Source organism: Plectrocnemia conspersa, unplaced genomic scaffold (genome assembly GCF_051122295.1).
Source record: "Plectrocnemia conspersa isolate PC_06_02 unplaced genomic scaffold, ASM5112229v1 ptg000011l, whole genome shotgun sequence".
NCBI lineage: Eukaryota > Metazoa > Arthropoda > Insecta > Trichoptera > Polycentropodidae > Plectrocnemia > Plectrocnemia conspersa.
In genome coordinates, this window is record NW_028277175.1 from 29326960 (window position 1) to 29346613 (window position 19654).

At 29.3% G+C, this 19654-nt stretch overlaps 1 protein-coding gene and 1 long non-coding RNA gene across 4 annotated transcripts; one reads left to right on the forward strand and one right to left on the reverse strand.

Annotated features, from left to right (window-relative positions):
• Nucleotides 1-2342: 2342 nt before the first annotated feature.
• Nucleotides 2343-19297, forward strand: LOC148230190 (trehalose transporter 1-like protein). 3 transcript variants are annotated; one of them, XM_088198658.1, is made up of 9 exons: nucleotides 2343-2604; nucleotides 9662-9730; nucleotides 13540-13784; nucleotides 16522-16680; nucleotides 16758-16897; nucleotides 16966-17198; nucleotides 17386-17527; nucleotides 17600-18056; nucleotides 18255-19297. In XM_088198658.1, the coding sequence occupies exons 1-9, from the start codon at nucleotides 2597-2599 to the stop codon at nucleotides 18407-18409; spliced, it is 1608 nt and encodes a 535-aa protein (XP_088054784.1). In that variant the 5' UTR covers nucleotides 2343-2596; the 3' UTR covers nucleotides 18410-19297. The 3 variants fall into 3 exon arrangements, with proteins under 3 accessions (XP_088054784.1, XP_088054785.1, XP_088054783.1); XM_088198659.1 differs by lacking the exon at nucleotides 9662-9730; XM_088198657.1 differs by lacking the exons at nucleotides 2343-2604; nucleotides 9662-9730 and having other exon boundaries at nucleotides 13347-13784.
• On the reverse strand, nucleotides 13147-13571 carry LOC148230191 (uncharacterized). Its single transcript, XR_015811501.1, has 2 exons — nucleotides 13433-13571; nucleotides 13147-13348 (listed from the first exon to the last, which is right to left on the reverse strand). It is a non-coding gene; the product is annotated as an uncharacterized LOC148230191 (long non-coding RNA).
• Nucleotides 19298-19654: the final 357 nt, after the last annotated feature.

The window sequence follows — 19654 nt, forward strand, 5'->3', positions numbered from 1 at the left end:
TCTCGCGTGATCTTGCAGTTTTATATATAGCAAAAATAAATATTTACGTCATACGTTATTAAATAGACAATATAAATTATAAATTATTCATAGACTTCATCTATAATTAAATATATGCCAGATGAGAAAATGACATGTATGTATCTCTCGGAGAATATAAATATATCTAGGAAAAATAATAATATAAGAGAGATGCAAAAACTGGTTTTACCCGCAATATTTTATTAATTAACTTAAATAAATGCATATTTTAACAATAATATAATATTTATTTTCGGATGATAGAAATATTATTATTAAAATAATAAGATAGCAAAAATTTCAGAATTGTGTCAATTACATTTTCATTAAAAACACTTTAAAGCAATACAAACAAGTTTTATTGTGTTTGTTATCAACGATAGCAATATACTTTTAGAGATCGTTGATCTTTATTGTATTGATTGGATATTGATATGTATATTAGCAATTAATATACACTCATTACTAATATAAAATCATCAATGGTTAAAGGTATCATGTTTTTAAAAAATCTTTATAAAATTTATATATCTATAAAATGGATTAAAAACATAATCGTAATAAAATATAATATATAAATGAATATATACGATTTACGTTTTGTTAGGGTTATTATATATTTTAAAACATATTAAATCGGATATTTGGATCTAATCTCAGGTATCTCATTTCACGTCTTTTATTTAATTTTTTTATAATTCTAATTCGTTTATCACAATTCATTTAATCTTGCAATCAAAATTTGTATTTATTAGTATTTATAATAATCTGAGTTTATATTTATTTATGTGATTGAGAAGATGAATTGAGATTAACGATTGTATTTTATGCATTGTAACATTTCTCGTTGAGCGACTCTAGCTTTATTTTTTAAATAAATATAAAGATAATTGGCTCTTCTAATTCGGCTTCAAGCATTACTGATCAAAGTAAAACTAAAAAAAACAATCTCGAATTTAAAATGTCTATTAAATTCAATTTGACAGTTGCGAAATGCGTCCATTTTCTGTTCAAACCCTACCCTACTCACGAAGTTTTATAACTTTCATTAGTTCAAGTCTAAAATATAAACTAAACCAACATATCTCTCAAAGGAAAATAAGCTGAAGAAGAAGTACAGACAGACGTCGCATCTCGCATATTGCTCCATAGTTAGTCTGTATTTTAAGTCGTAATATTATAATAAAAACTTGGACAAAGATAATGACGTCCCTGTTCATCATCTGCCGAGAAAAATGTATTTAAATTGAAACGTTATATAGAACAATTTTCCTAGAAATCTAATAAATAAAAAATTCTGGGTCGGTCGTATAAATGAAAAAAGGTAGCGCACTATTGCCAGAGAGAGAAACGCAACTAATGACTCTCTATTCTGGGAATCTGTCCCTATTTCTCATATGATTGGACACATAAACCATAGCTACTAAAATAAAGGATTTTTAACATAAGATTACAACCATATCACTTATGTTCTTTTTATTGACACAATTATTACAAACTTATGTGTATTACCAGTCAAAATATATTTTTACTAGCAGTTTCAGTAAATCATATTGGAATACATTTTCACCTTAGATGTACATATATACTGGATAAAATATAATTTATCTAATATTATATGCTGCTTTAAAGTGTAATTTGACAGTCAAAAAAGCAATGTAATTAACGGTATTACACTGACAGTTGTAAATGCCACTTGTTAAATCATATACGCCACCGGCAAATTTCGTTTAAAAAAATATGTGTAGGGCGAAATATTACCTGTTAAGACCAAAATATTCCGAGCTCGGTAACGAGCGTTCCCACTGCGACGGCAACGTCACGATTTTGATGCTTTTGACATCCTTGACTTCTGAGAAGTGGTTATTATTTTTTCCCCTCTTCATTCGATTCTTACTTAATTTAAGTTGTAATATTATAATAAAAATCCTGAAATGACGTCCCTGTATAAGTAGTTATTATTTTATATAATACCAGCAGGATATACCAATAGTATTAGTTGATGATTAATACCTGAAAGACCTGTGTTCGAATATCATACGAGCATATAGTGTTTCTCAGTTTTTGACATATCTGAAAAAGATGTTTGACGATATTTTTATAGATTTTCTTAATCTAACAGATGAATAATTAAAATAAAAAATATGAAATGAATTTAATATTCACATTTAAATAAATTCTTCCTCCTTTAAATCTTTGCCTGTGTTTATTGAAAATATTAAACAATAATCTATTGTTGAACCTAATATAAAAGTATTCACAAACATGCGCGGTGGTGGGAGTATAAACTATAAAAGTTTGAGATATGTCAAGAGATCATCAGTGCGACAGCGGTCGTCAACGTGTCGCACGCGAAACACACGCATAGCCTTATCGCAGTTCGTTGACAGCCGCAAAACTTTTTTAAAAGATAAGGTCACAATCAAAACCCCTATACAGTGAGTTAGACCTTTAAATTTAAGTCAAAAACAAACCTATCAGGATGCTGAGTAATAAATGATAACAGCGAAAACTAGTGATTGTGATTTAATAATAGCAATAATAATTTTAATAAACAATAGTGATACATCAAACAATGGCTGGGTAAGATTGCACTTATTATAACTTATTTTAAATTATTTTTGATAAAAGTACAGAAGGACGATTATTTTATTACAACCGAATTCTACTGTATTTAGCAAATAAGTTTGTTTAATATTATATTTCATTGATAAAAATTTTGCATGCCCTTTGCGATTGGTTGTATCGTAACAGTTTTGTTCTCATTCCCATGGAAAGGTTCATTCATATCAGTATCAATGAAATGGTTTTTTTTCACCCTCACTCACTTATGGGTCGCATCTGTGTAAATATTGCTGAATGTGTGTTATAAGTCATAAAACATCTGTACTAATTCTGTTCAATTGCAAAAAGTAATGTACGTATATAACATATAATACATATTTGATACATCAGTCTCTTGACAACAAAAATAATTATATAGTGAATTTATATATTAACTTCTGTAGTAAATTATATACACTAAAACATAAATTTACTATAAAAAACAAACATAAAACTAGGCTATAATCTAAAATATAAACATAAAATGTTAAATGTTTTATGTATTAAACACATGGATTAGAATTTTTAATAAAATGATATTAAGTAAATCATTTATCTAATTGTCTATTATATATAGAAACTAATCATTAGTCTAATGACTCAAAATCTTGAGGCAAAAATTATTATTATTGTTGTTAGTGGCTTTAATAAAAGGTCAGATGCTATTAAAAGATCTGTTTTGAATAATTATGTTATGCTTAATTGAAATTATTAGTTATATTTTATATACGTTGCAAAACATGGCTCATAATATTTCTAAAGTATTTAATTAAAATATTAATTATTTTAGTATTGTCACTATGACTGGTTAATATTCGCAATCAGAGCCTTACTGACTATGTTTCAAAAATATACTGACCATTTTGACCAAATAACTGAACTAGTGTCTATATTTATTGAATCGGTAAATTTGTTTGTTTTTTCCAAATTTAAATTAAACAGTTAATCAGTAATTATTAAAAAATAATATTTTTATATATAAATGGTAATTTGTATGTTTATTAAGCCTTTATATTTTTACACATAAATAAAAAAATAAAAATAAATCTTTATGACCAGTTAATAGCAAAAATCAGAGCCACACTGACCATTTATTTAAGAAATACTGACCGTTTATGACTAAGTTATTGCTTATTGATATTTAGACATGATTACTGTGGTATTGTCGATGTGACGGTTTAATAGCAACATTCAGAGATTATATGAACATTATAAAAATGTTACGATTTATTGGGTCAGTAATTTTATTTGATTTTGGTTAGTATTTTAATTATACGTTTAGTAGTTGCAATTATTTAATAAAATGTTTTAATTAAACTGTCATATTTTTAATAAATACTGTGATAAAAAAGGTTACAAACAAAGTATAATTAATAACTGAAAATATATTAATAATATTACTGACAGTCATATATAAAAGTATTTATTCCCCGCAGAGTGAAAATTTCTGTTTTTTTTGAACTAATGAAACACATTCATTAGTTCAAAAACACTTTTTAGATTAACTCAACGTTGAAGTAAAATACTCACCGCTTATTAAAAAGTTACTGATAATTAATAATTACTATAAATTTTAAACAAAGCTGAGCATTTTTATCTTTTACTTTAATTCATAGTAAAGCGAAAATTTCTATATTTTTAAAAATAATTAGCTTTTAAATACCCAGCAATAAAATCTTTATAAAAATATTTACCTTTTTTTTGTACAAAGTTAAAGTTCAACTATTTTTTTTTAATTTGTGTTTGATTTGGTCAGTATTTTTAATAAATGGACAATTTTTAACCTGTCGGCTGCTGTCTGTCGTGTGATTACTCTCCCTATCACATGTGTCTGGCTCTCTTAGAATCAGACCTTTTGTACCGACGATTGGGGACGTCTCCGCGACCAACGCCTTGAAAGAGTTAAATTTTCTATATGAACACATTCCAAATATGGTGTGAATATCAATGGTGCTTTTTCTAGCGCCCGATGGGCAATTCCTTGTGCAAACGATAATGCACAAAAGTGTATGAATTCTTTATATTTACGAGAGTAATAATGACGTGATAAATTAACGTGTTTTGACACATTGTTTATGCATTTCTTTATGTACAAAAGGATTGTTTTTTCTTTACATTACATTACATTACATTACAAGAGTTTACCATGATGGTTAGTTTAGTTTCAGTCTATTGAGTTATTTATCGAATTCTTTCTTGTAGATTATCCTTTGTTTAAATTACGCAATATTTTATTATTAACTCTTGTAAGTATAATTTAGTTAACATTTGCATTAACTGCGCGAGGGTATGAAGAACCACATAAATAATAAATTGTTAGTTATATTTTTTTAATTAAATATTAATAATTCATATATAATGAAATGGTTTTATAAAATTTGTAGATAAAAATAGCATATACTATTTCGAATAGTGTTATAATAGACGCTGGCGAGTTAATAACCACAATTGGAGATATACTGACCGTTCGTTAAAAAGTAACTGACCATTTAAAATTATTAACTGTATTATTTAAATGTTATTTAGTTCGTTGCCCTGAAATTATAACTATCTAAGTATATCGTAATAAGACAACTAAAAACTATTTTTAGATAATCTGACAAGAAAATAAAATATGTATATTTTTTTTGAAAACGACAGGTACATCTCTGTCGAAGCCCGACTTTTAAAAAATATAATGAATACTCGCGAATTTCTAAAAATATACATATTTTATATTATTGTATAATATCTACTGATTGTTTGATGGTATATACTCCTGTAAAGAGTATTGCAAAATGCTTAAAATTGCTTATTAAAATATGTTTTTAAAAAAGGATAATGCAATAATTGACAAAATTAATACTTTCAAATATTTATTTAATTATTGTTAATACTAATATTATAAATTAATTAATACTAATTACTTCAATTTAACAGTTTTATCCCCAAAAAAATATGATGAAATACAAACAAAAGTCGACGAAAGACTATTACATGTCAATAACCAAAACATTTGCACAAAAACATATGCATGCTTATACTTATTTTAACAACTGTCCAAATAATTATCACTAATAATGCACCGTATGACGCTTCCCAAACTTTCAAATCGAATCCATATCTAAGCTTTAATATATTATAAAAAATAAACGCAATCAAACCGCAAATAAAACACAAAAACCACAAGTACAAAAGTGTTCAATAGAATACAATAAAAATAAAATGCCCTTGAACATAGTCATAGCTTCTCGAAAGTTATCGATTCGCCACGCGATTTGCAAAAAATCATTGATCTACTTTAAAATACGTGTGAAGATCGTGGTTGTAATTTTTATTTGGTTTTATTGATATAAACACACGTGGCGCCAATCATACTAACTTTGAAGCTAGATAACGAATCAAAAGTATTTAACTATTAGCCTTATCAATTAATAAATGGGTTGTATATGGATTATGTGAATGCATGCATTAAATTAATGCTTAATTAAAAAAATATTTATTTATTAATGTGAAAATTCAGATAACATAGTAAATATATACACTATATTCTTAAAACTAAAAATCGTCGATTATATATACATATATAATATTAAACAATAGTATGTTAAGTCATTATATTGTATAATAATTATTAATGATAATATAATGTTGCAACGCCTCGAGGAAAGTATCAAAATTACTAAATAATTGCTATATTTACCAAAACTATATTAATTAACAAGAAATATATATATTATACCTTGAAAATGGACGTTTCGCAACTATCAAATTGAGTTTAGAGCAAAAAATATCCTAGAAAAGCTTATATTTCTTGATATTTTTTATTCAGAAGTTATGCATTAAAATAATCTTTCTATAGTATGCAAACGTGGTGTTTGGATTAACTCAGACTATATGTAATATTTTTTGCAAATCACCATCTTACTATTATATATATGTATGTGACGACCTTCTTGATAAAATTTGCGTATAAATGCATTGTCAATCTTACACAGCAATTCATTAAATATCCAGAGATTATTGTATTCATTCCAGGGCCAGATGTCAATTATTAATAATATTTATTTACTCAATACATCATACTTTACTATTGTATACAAAATTATATTCAAAACAGTTTAGAGATTAGTAGTTAAAACATCGACATTTTAAACATACATAAAATAATCCGGTTTTGTAGCATTTCGCGATCGTCGCGAATATTTCATTGGAAATTTCGCAAACACATCTGTTGCTATACACTCGAGATAGTTTTCCTATTCGATAATAATTTATTGTCATCCAGACACGCCCGTGGTAATTTTCCACACCACATATGTATTATGCGAATCGACCTTAATCGAAAATTGACAGTTTGTATCGGTCAAGTTCACATTTTGTGTGCAAACAAGCTACGTGCGATAGCTTAAGTAAAGTGCTTCATAATGAAGCAATACAATCGATTTTTTTTATTGTTATTAAGTTTGTTAAATTGACAGAGATAAATCGATTTTACAATGGTGTTGCGATAAAAACGAATGTTCACTATACAAATATGGAACTATTAGCTAATTGTAAGGTAAACACTACAACTATCAATGTACTTATGGTTTCCTAGCAATCATCAGATTAGAATTACTTGTATGTTTATTCATGTATTAATGATACAATAGTAAAGTTTTAGTTCAAACTCAGTTCTTATATAATTGCATTAATTATTTATTAAAATTAATTGTATTTATTGTAAAGTTTATATTGACAGCTCAACTCAATAATGCTTTGATAAAAGCACTGAACAACAATATTTTTGCCACAATGATAATATATTCAATGCATATAAAAAATACACGCTTATTCCAGCTGTATCATTTATTTTAAAATACTTATTATGCGTAGTACATTTTTAACTCTAAAATTGAGTTTCATGCTCTACACTATAAAATAATTTACTATTGTAATGATGTATAGTTTCTACTTATGTAGTTATTTTTAAGTTGTAGGCGTACACGCATGTTTGATAGATAACATTCTTTACCAAAAAGTTGTTATTAGTTAATTAATATGTTAAAATATACACTGATTGCAAAACTAGCATTCTGATATTAGTTTTTTCCCCATGTATATTTTATCATTTATACAGTTGGCATTCATTTCATTTTATTGAATCAATATACAATATTAAACTGTTGTTAACATAAAACGACACATGCTAGGAGAAAACTAATAACATATTTAAAATAAACATTTTCGTGACAAAATGATTAATGGATATGAAAATGTCAGAAAAGTAATGTATCCATCAGGCGCGTACGGTGAGATACATTCCTTTTCGCTCGCTCGCGTGTTAAGTGACGAGAGTGAGTGAGAAAAAGTGAGCGTGCGTAACGGTGACCGCGCCGGACAATCCCGCCCCGACTAAGCCGCGCAAGACAATCCCGCGCAATTTAACCCCGACATTGCCGCGACTTTTTTTAATTCTAATTATTTTGTTTTGTGAACAGCTCTATCACTAGTGATTCACTTTTTGAACAGTTAGTCATAGATTGGATGATGCTGGACAGTTACAAAATATACCGAAATGAAAATAAATCAATACAATATCATTAAAAAAAGGTTAGGTTGTTTGGTTCTACAGTGAAAGTCGGCGCGAGCGGTAGCGAGACGCCTCCCTTTTCCTATATATATATATATTTGTAATTATTAATAAATAAAAACCATGTTATAAAATGAATTTTGTTTTGACTTTGCGCGGCTATGACGGCGCGGCTTAGTCGGCGCGGGATTGTCCTGCGCGGCTTTGTCGGGGTGCCGTGCGGAACGCATGTAACGCATTATCTCTGTCTCACCGTACGCGTCTGATATCCATATATCAGGTTATTCCATTAGTCTTTGCGTTTTTTTTTTTCATTTGCAAAAATGTACAACTTTTTATAAATTTACAATAAACAATGATGCTATTTAATAACGGGATATTTTTTGTTTTGATATTTTCAACTCTAAATCAACAATGGCAGTGAAGTTAAAATAATCTCAATTAAGCTATATTATGCTTTGAGTTTCAACTCGATCATAATGCGATAATAGCAATTAAAAATATCTGTAACGCAATGGGTAGGGATGCCATCGAATTTAATAATGGCAAATGTGCATCTAAAAATTTCGTTCCGAGAATTTCGTAAGGGTGGGGTAGTCTTTATGGGTTGTTAGTGAGGATATTAGGTTTGACATCAAAGCAAATCAGAGATTAACGATACTGAAGCTAACACAAAAGCGTGTCGCCTACATCATAAAAAGTTAGGAAGGGTGTAAATTTGCAGAATATGTGCATCTCATAAATTGTCTGAGTAAAATGTCACGCAGTCAATAATTAATGTTTATAAAACAAAAGATGTATTTTTTACTGAATTTTTTTTACGCGAAGGGCGTAAACCTGCAAGGTAATACGCCTTATAGATCGTACTACCCAGTGGTAAGAATTCGTAGTGGATTTTACCGTTATAATCAAAGAAAAACCTTGATATTTTATCAAACTTGACGTGATTTTTTTGGTGATAGTTTTTCAGGGGGTTTTATTGATGTCATGACCATACAATTATGATTATAACGCATTGGAGTAATTCTTGGTCAACAATTTTCTTATTATAAAATATACAGTAATAGTTTAGGGGCACTGTGCCTTTAACAATCTCTCAATATGCAATTTAGATAAACAAGAACATCGTATATACGTAGTTTTCAAATAACGTAAGCGAATTTTTGATGACAGAGAAAGTGCAACTGTATGCTTGGATTCGAATCTCTAGAGTTGCGACGACGCATATATGATTTTGCACAAGTATGAGATTATAGAACATACGCTAATAAATAAACGATAACGCGCCAGCGTAAATGATAAATAAGACATTGTTTTCGTCGTCCCCTTATCACCACGTGCTGCGACCGTTTCGCAATCATGCATAAGCGCATGCAGCGCGCGCATGCGCACGAAAACGACTGGGGTGTATTTCTGTAACAAAAGTGCATGGGGACGGAGGGCTTTTGCCAGATTAGACTCAACGTTCGTTTCGATTGCAAGGTGTCCGGTGCCGAGCGGAAGCGGAATCCAGACCTTCACGGAATTCACGCCGCTGCTCAGCCATGAATCGTGAGTATCCAAATCGAACTAATCAAAACGACGGACGATTCGATTCATATTTACCGCCGACGTGCGAAAAACGACAGCGCCCTTTTGTTCGTGCGGAATATTGAGAAACTAAATTAAATACCATTATACACAAAGTGATTTACACGATACGGTTGTACGATCCGAAATAACGAGCTAATCAACCCCTATATGACATGACTTCATCAAATGACTAAAACATCTACAATATAGGAATAATCATTACAACAAAAATACAGACATAAACACAACGGGACTTTCCATCTACTCATGTACTGCAAATATAAGAAAATCGCTATTTGTTTTTTTGTTTTAATAATATTAAAACAATGTGTCTATGACCGTAAGACTATGGCCAAAAATACACAATATGTATCAAATTATATAAATATTATACCTCTTAATTTAGACAATCTAATAAAAATAAAAAACTTGAATGCTAAATAACATTAAATTAAACCGTTAAACTAATTAACTTCAGTGATTTTTTTATATTTTACCCATAAATTAAAAAATACTAAATTAATATCTAACTGGATGTTGCCACTGATATTGGTAATAACATTTGCTGGTGATAATACTTATTCTTTATAAATGCGACTGAATGGGTGACAGTGACAGGGTTATTAAACTCCTATCAATGATTTTAATAATTAAGGTCTCTAAAAAACTTGCAGAATATTTTTTTTTTATGTTCAGCTTATATTTAACTGGTTGTACAAGAACCCTTGTTACAAATTACTTTTAATGGATAAATATTTTATATTGCGTTAAATTGCTTAACAAAATAATCAATAAAACGACGTAAACACACTAAATATAGAAAACGTATTTAATAGCCATCGTTTATTCTACGTTTTACTGACACTATCTTGTGCTTTGTATTTCAAAATAATTACAAGTAGGTTAAAACGCTTGTTAATGTGAATCACATGAATTCAAATTATCAGTATCGTGTATATCGGAGTTTTAGAATTGATCAATTAGACGCTCTGATTTAAAAAATAAACATATTACTCATTATAACGAGCGTCCCAATAACTGAAATTATGAGCGTTGCAACTTTTTATTAAATTGTTTTGATGCTATTATTATTATAAAGCAAAAAATGATAATATAATAGCCGGCAAAAGATAAAAGCACCACGTGCTTGAACTTTGGTCACGCGTCTGAAGGTCGTCGCAGATGCATCTGTAACAGACGATGCACTTTAATTAATTGTTCCATTCGAAAAGAATAACAACAATAAATCCAAAGGTCAGGGAAATAGATTCCCATAGAAATGTATGAAATTTTTACTTGGCCCGCATCACGTGCTACTATTAAATTGTTTTATCGCCTCAAAGGGGGAGCACGACGATCATAAATCGTATTAATTTTTCGGCATGGCAACAAATACCGTTTTTTGGCCGTAACTATTACGAGCATGTAAACATTTGCGCTTGTCAAACAAACAATTTATGGCATCAATTATGAACGTAAACAAAAATATACTGTTATAAAACGCCCTTTAAGTGAAAAATGATAACGCAATGCATAATGCAAAATAATCTTAGATTATTATAAATAACTTAATATAGGAGATAGGTGTAAGCATAACAATCAAAAGATTTAAAGCAACGATTATTATCAGTAAATACTTCTGCCATTGTATTGTTAAACATAATCAATTGCTTTATAAACTATACCAAATTATGTTTCTCAGAATATGATCATATGGACACAAAAATATTTGGTTAAAACGACACCGGGAGCAATAAATATTTTAAATATTTTTCTGCAGGGGGTATATTAAAATTGTGTATACATTTTAATTTTTAAATAGAGAAACTCTCCAAATATTGCATGTCGTAAAAGCGTTTTAACTGCATTTTGTAAAATACTTGTCCAACTTTAGTAGCAGACGCAACCTATTATTTATTTTTTAATTACACGGTTAATCTGCCTATTTATTATATATAGTATGAATTTTTCCTGCACTCTGTTTTTGTCCATATAATATGTCAGAATTTGTCTTGAGATAAATTGATGAGTGAGTAAGAAAAATCAAAAAGTTTAATAAATGTTGTCAACGTAGTAATTTAGTCATTTACTTTTAGTTTTCCATCGCAACTTTCAAAATCATGGTACTGGCATATAGTATGACTTTTTTCGGTTGATCATAACGAATCTATAAATAATGCTATACAATATAATAATGAAAGAGTATACTTTCTCAAACTTATCGGTGCTTTTCTGGTGTATATAAAGCAATTTGCACAACCGCTTTCAATTATTGTGCATCACATGCCTTTAATTGTCACCAATTATTAATTTATCGAATGCACGCCGATTGATCACGACGATGGTCCATTAAAGCATCTTGTGACCGCGTGATGAAGCGAAGCCCTAAAAAAACAGTTAATGGATGTACCTTCAAAGCCGCTGCGAAATATTTCAAAACCTTATTTGATATTTTTTTAAGCCCTTGAGGTAGTTATTATCTCACTGTAAAGGGTATTTTTTAGATAAAGATATTATACCATTATTATAATTGAAACATTATTCAAATGCTATCTTTGCTATAATCCGAAAATAACTTTTGGTATACCTTTAAATGCAAGCGACAGAAAACACAAAGAACAGGTCTACGTGACATTGAACACAAATCTACATTATCGCGACGAAAAAAATACACAAATAACATCTTTGCCGTTGATTAAGAACGGAAATCGCAATCAAATAAAACCATACAGTTTCAAAACAGCTAACAAATCAATTAGGAATGTAGTTAACATTAAAGAATCGGAATTATGAATGAACAAAATAGCTAATGTTCGTAAGGGCGGATGTGGAAAATTTGCGGTTATTTTACATATTATTGTAGTCTGTAAATATGACAGTTTTCCTCAAACTTTTAAACAATGTATTTTGATTTTTTATTATTTACATTTTTTGTAGACATTAAAGAGTCAGAATTATGAATGAACAAAATAGCTAATATTCATAAGGGCGGATGTGGAAAAATTGCGGTTATTTTATATATTATTGTGGCTTACAAATATGACAGCTTTCCTCATACTTTTAAACAATGTTTCTTGATTTTTTATTATGTGCATTTTTTTTTGTAGAACACTTTACCTAAAGAAAAAACTAATTTACAAATCATACTATGAACATTATTATCAATATTTGTTAAGTCTTAAATTTTAATTAATTTATCGAAGATAAAGTATTTTTAATATATTCAATTTATTTTAATAGTCACCAAATTGTGGGCGAAAATGACATGTGGTATTTTATAGTTGTTTAATATAAAACATCAAAAAAATTCTCACTGAGCAGTTAAACGCCCCTATTTTATAATTAAAATTAAACTATCGTCCATTAATTTAATTATATATATTTTAAATACTACTTGCCTTTATATTGTATTATACATGTTTCTTCGCTTCTGCTTTTTGACGGCAAATAATTACTTTTAAGAAGCCATCTCCGTGCTTTATCACATATTCTCCGCCGATTGATAGTCTTAATGTCACATTGCCCTCTCGACACTTGGACACCATTGACGTTGTCGAAGAATATTACACAATTGATATTATCGAAAAATAAGTATACCTGTAATAAAAAAAATATTATATAAAAGGTTGTAAAATTATGGTTAAAATAACGATTAAAAAAAGATTTTTAAATACTACTTGCCTTTACTTTTATATTTTTATTCGTGCTTTATCACATACAAATTATCTCAATACTCTCTCGACACTATCGACGTGCACGCCTGACTTTTTACCTTGTTTTTCGGTTAGAAACGACACCAAAGCCCTGATGGAGGAGTCGACAACCCCCAAGATCGTCATCACCCACCCAGTGAGCGGTAAAGAGGTCAAGGGCGGCAGAGGCAAGTCTTTGCGCCAGGTCTTGGCTGCCTTCGTGGCCAACTTTGGATGCATCAACACCGGGCTGGTCTTCGGTTTCTCGGCGGTGGTCATCCCTCAACTGGAAGCAGCTGACTCGGTGATCAAGATCGACGAGGAGCAAGCCAGTTGGATCGGTGAGTGATTATTTTGTACTGAAGTTTGCAATAACGCGCAAATGCTTAATCTTTGAGTTCAAGATCGGCGACGAATCAGAGGTGTTGAATGTGTGCTAGGAAAATGTTTTAAAAGTTGAAAATAGCTCAAGAATAATATATTTGATGAGTGTGGTGCTGCATTATCATCCAAGAGAACTGACCCTTTTTAGCTAAGTTGTAATAGTTTGCTAGGATTAAAAAAATTAAGTGGTTGATAAAAGATAATCTGTTACCAAACAGTTAACATGATTTTCTTTTAGTTCAATTTCATTGCGGCTCGTATGAGATTCGAATCCGCTTCTTTCAATAGCAATACGACTTCATATCCATTGTAATATTTTATATAATTAAAAGTATAAGTTTAATAAGAATGAATAAATCCTATCCTAATGAATTACTAATACTTTGTCAAAACCCATAGGTTATTATTTATTTTTTTATAATACTTTTTTAACGACATTATTATTTAGATAAACATAATTAATAGTCTTTGTTAATAGGATGCATTATACTGACCCATAAAGATATAATAGTTTTATTAAACGTTTTACTTTTAACTTAAAGTTCTCGATTGATTTGTACAACTGGTTTTCTTGTTGTTTATTTTGTAGTCGTAATTTGTTATTTTTACCGCCATATAAAGGTGTTTGAGTCTTTGAACCCAAAAAAGAAGGGAAAAACGTGAATCGAGTCATCGTCGACGATTATCCGGTCATGTCTAAATTTAGTAAGTATTCGTTTCTGCTGCTGCCAATGCTTGTCGCCTGGGCTGCCAAATTGCATTCTTAATGCACTAAAGGTTCAAGTTCGAAACCTTGGAAACAATGCCATTTTGGGAATCACCACAAGTTTATAATATATTACAAAATTAACATCAAGTCGCGCATCGAGATTTTTTTTAAATTACCCTATAAATAAACTATTTAATAAGAACTCTTAATTTTTTTTAAATAACAACGCACTTGTAATTTTATTTTATTTTAATAAAGTTGCAACAATGTGTTAATGGCCGAAAAACTATGGCCAAAAAATGCACGAAGTTAATGAAACACTGTATTGGCCATAACATTATGACCAATACGCTAAAAATAATATTTATGAGAAAAGGTTGCGCTACACAACCAATTAAACATTTTTATTTTAAATTTTATTTACAAAATTAGCACGGCGCGACGCTCAAATACCACAAATTGTTACTACTCACTACGTTTTATGAGCTGTTTAAACCCAAACCTAACCTATGCAAATTAACCATTATACCATTATATTCGTTTAGGTTAGATTTGGCTTTGAACGCAACTGTTAAATTTGATAACTATAAAATATTTTCTTATTTATTTTCATTCCATATATTAAATTCATAAACGCACGAACGCTAATTAACTAACAGGCACGCATGCGCACAGCAGAGTAAGAAGTAACAACTGGTTGTTTTTGAGCCTCGCACCTAGCTAATTAATAAGTACCAAAAAAAATTATAAAATATTAGTAAATTTAATTGGTATAGATTTGGTATATAATAATTATGGTAATAAAAATACATTCAGAAACTTCCCCCCCCCCCCTAAAAATAATTTTATTTTTATTACAATGTATCTATTATAAATTATCTCTCCAGAGATATTATGATTAAAACACAATCTCGACATAATACATATTATAAAAACAACATTAATAAAGTAATATTATAACGTTCATTAAAAAAAGTTACTGGTTTGTAAACTAGTCCTAGTTTATATTAAAATCAAATAGGAGAAATAATTTAAGGAAAATGACCAAAACTAAACATACTAAAAATATTGTATACTTGGAATAAACGGAAATTATTCTAAATATAGTTTTTGGTTTAATATTAACGTATCATATATATATTAAACATAAAAAGTTAAATTTTGGTCGATTTTTTTAATGTTTGATAAAATTTTGGAATAGTGCGCCGTTAGCATTCTACAAGTCTCATATTCATGATGTTTACTGAATCGATTTCACACGTTTCTCTAAGGTCATACAAATGATATAACAAAAGCATTCAATGAATGAAAGTATTGAATGATTTAATCAATAATAAGATACTAACTTGAAAATAATACAGTATTATGTTAGTATCTTAACATTGTTACACAATTTTAGTCATAGGAGTATTTATAGTCATAATGCAACTTTTGATACTATTGTAAATCTTACAAATAATTTTAAGTGATAATTTGTGAGATTTACAATAATTATTAAGCGTGCTGCTTAATTATATTTGTTATGATATAATTAAAAATAACATCTCAATGAGAAATTTTAACATTGAAATGTTAAAATGTGATAAGATTAAAAAGTGAATGAATAAATGTGATTGTATTATCAACTGCTCAGGTTCAACAATTTCTGAGAGGATCCTTTGTTTTATACATGTTATTAACCTAAGTTTTTACAGTTGTAATTATTTTAAATCTTTTGAACAAACTTTTTAAAACATTACAATATTTCCTTAAAATAATTAGTTTATGATCAGTCAATAAAAAAAGCTTATCTTTAATTCATAAAGCAAAGGGTTTGGAGCTATTGCTGGACGACCTAATTTAGAATAGTTTTTCTAATAAAAATCTAATCTGGTATTAGTAAATTGCAGTATTATTTATGATTATGTATCATATTTTGACATATAAAAGTTGTCTCATAGCTTTATGTTATCTAAATCTTGACCTATTCCCTTTATACTTTACAGCGAGTTTGAGCTCTATCGGTACACCACTAGGATGCATATTAGGAGGTTATTTGATGGATCGAATCGGAAGAAGACTTACATTAATTCTGACTGAAGTACCATTAATATTAGGATGGATTATTATAGCGAGTGCTCAAAATGTCCAAATGATATATGCAGGTATCAATTGTATTATATTTTTATTAATATAAATATATATATATATAATGCGTATTAACAATTTATTATATTCCTAGGTCGTGTATTAGTTGGTTTAGGATCTGGAATGGTCGGAGCACCGGCTAGAGTCTACACGTGCGAAGTGACCCAACCTCATCTCAGAGGAATGCTGGGTGCTCTAGCTTCTGTTTGTCTATCACTAGGTGTACTCATTCAAGTAATATTACTTTGACTCTTAGTATATTTATTTAATGAATGTGATTAACACTCTATATTAATTTGCAGTATGTTTTGGGCAGCTTTTTAACTTGGCAAGTATTGTCCGGTATCAGTATTACGGTGCCAATCTTAGCTTTTATCAGTATGATTATAATGCCAGAGACCCCCAATTATCTATTGTCTCGAAACGATAACGAGAAAGCAAGGATAAGTCTGGCAAAACTGAGGGGATCAACTTTCAACGTCAATGGTGAAATTGATCAAATGATTAATTTTAAGCAGACAAATAACGTGCAACGGTATGTTCTATAACTAACGTTTAACTTAGAATTAATAATACTGAAACAATTTAGCTGCAAAGATAAAACACTTAGATTTATATGTAAAATTCGACTAAAATATTTTTTCCTGTACTTTCCTTATTCTGAATTTTCTCCATTTTTTTATAAAAAACTTTATTAATTAACAATTATATTTAATTTATAGGTTAACTAATCCAAAAGAAACAATACAAGCTCTGTTACGTCCATCATCATTGAAACCATTCGGCATCTTGTTCTTATACTTCATGATGTATCAATTCAGCGGTGTTAACACTATAACATTCTACGCTGTTGAAATATTCCAAGTAATTAATTTGTTCTATACCACTCTATTATATTATTCTAATTTCATATTACTATCTAATATATAATTTCAGGAAACAGGAACGCAGATGAACAAGTATTTGGCAACTATAATCTTAGGCATAGTCCGTCTTGTATTTACAATTGCAGCCTGCATAGCTCTACGTAAATGTGGACGAAGACCACTAACGTTCATCTCAGGCTTTGGGTGTGGTTTTACGATGCTCGGCTTAGGAACTTACCTGTACTACAAACATTGGTGGACGGCCAACAACTTACCTCTACAACACACATGGATACCTGTGACTTGCATATTCATGTACACCATGGCTTGCACTATGGGTTTCTTAGTGGTGCCGTGGGTCATGATAGGGGAAGTGTATCCTACACAAGTTCGAGGAATCTTGGGTGGAATGACCACTTGTTCAGCTCACTTATTCGTCTTCATCGTCGTTAAAACATATCCTTTCTTATCACATCACTTGGAAAGGCATGGCACGTTTTGGCTTTATGGTTGTATATCATTAATTGGTAAGTAATTTATAGTATTCTCCTTTTTCTCAATAGAATTCCCATATTTTATGCACCTTAAAACATAGTAAACTTCACCGTGGTTGATCAAGTGCTAGCTCGTCTTATTTTTATCTTTTGTAGAAGCACAATAGTAGAGTTTCCAACTTCATATTTATATATTAATATGGATTTAATTAATCTAATAATACATTTTAGGTACAATATTCTTCTATTACTGCCTACCTGAAACCAAAGGAAAGTCTTTACAAGAAATAGAAGATTACTTCAGCGGCAGAACGGGAACGTTAAACAGCAAAGAGAAGTTAAAACCAATAATATTAACCGCCGAAAAGGGCAAACTGTTGCCTTAATGTAAGACTCGCACGAAGCTCTAATCAAAGAAGTCTTCTTAATTATGGCTATGATGAACAGCAAGAGATGCTGCCACCGATTCGTTCATAAACGATTGGATATTGATATTGTCTATTCAAAACTACTAGAAGAGGTTAAGTAGAAACTCAACGGAGTTTAACAAACGATTCCTATCTTAATTATATTTATATATTATCTTTACATCTGTGATTAATACAGCTACCAAATTCAATGAATCAGTGTGCTGTTTTATATAAAATATATATTTTAGTAGTCTAATATATTTTTTATGTATGTACAACATACGTCACAAAGAGATATGATGATTAATGTATAAGTGTACTATCGATGAAAATAGTCAAAACTATTCAACAAGTATAAAAAACTTAATTAATATATAATATAATTCGCATAGTGCCTATTGTTGATGATCAACGTCACCTCATAAGAGTGATACCAATTTACTAAAACTTCACAATGTCTAATATAATAGTTGAAGTATACAATTAAACAATCATTGTTGACTTATTTTAAATTACTGTGTACAAAAATGTTCTTAGTTTTTTATTACCACTCGCTTACGTAGTGTAAATATTGTTTTATATAATTGACTCTAGGCAATGTTTCTCATAATTATTAATTTAATGCATTTATTACTTAAAATAGTTATATTTGAACTAGATGTGTGTGTAATTTATTGGTTAATGAAATGATATTGTAAATGTAAGTACATTTTCTACTCATACTACAATATAAGAATAACTATTAGTAGGATATTCATGTTTATTTATTGTATAGAAAAAATATAAATGTGTAGACACAGACAATGAATGATAAAGCTGGCTTTATATTCTTAAAATAAAATATGAATTATGATATTAGCCAAACACGTGTTTCATTTATATAATAGTATCAAAGGTGATAAAGATTTTGAAAATATCAAAAAAGGACACTAAAAATAGAAAGGCCATCTCGGAAATTTTTGTTCGAAGAGGATAAATTTCTACAGGAGTTAAATAAGGTCATTTCGGATTATTTTGTTCAAGAAGAACAAAAGGAGAACGTCTCGAGGAAATTTTTCTCTATAAATGCATAAATTAAATGTTCCAAATATTTATTTACAACAATAATATTGAAAAATCAATTTTAAAACCTTGTAATGAACATCATTTCCATATAAAGCAAAAAAAAATACTGTCGACACTCATATTGGCTGTATTGACGAATTGATATCCGATTTTGTC

Coding starts and splice junctions, on each gene's coding strand:
- LOC148230190 (XM_088198657.1), top strand. CDS start 13,388: ATGGTTAAAATAACGATTAAAAAAAGATTTTTAAATACTACTTGCCTT. Junction 17,199..17,385: donor CAGACAAATAACGTGCAACG/GTATGTTCTATA, acceptor TTTAATTTATAG/GTTAACTAATCCAAAAGAAA. Junction 17,528..17,599: donor ACGCTGTTGAAATATTCCAA/GTAATTAATTTG, acceptor ATATAATTTCAG/GAAACAGGAACGCAGATGAA.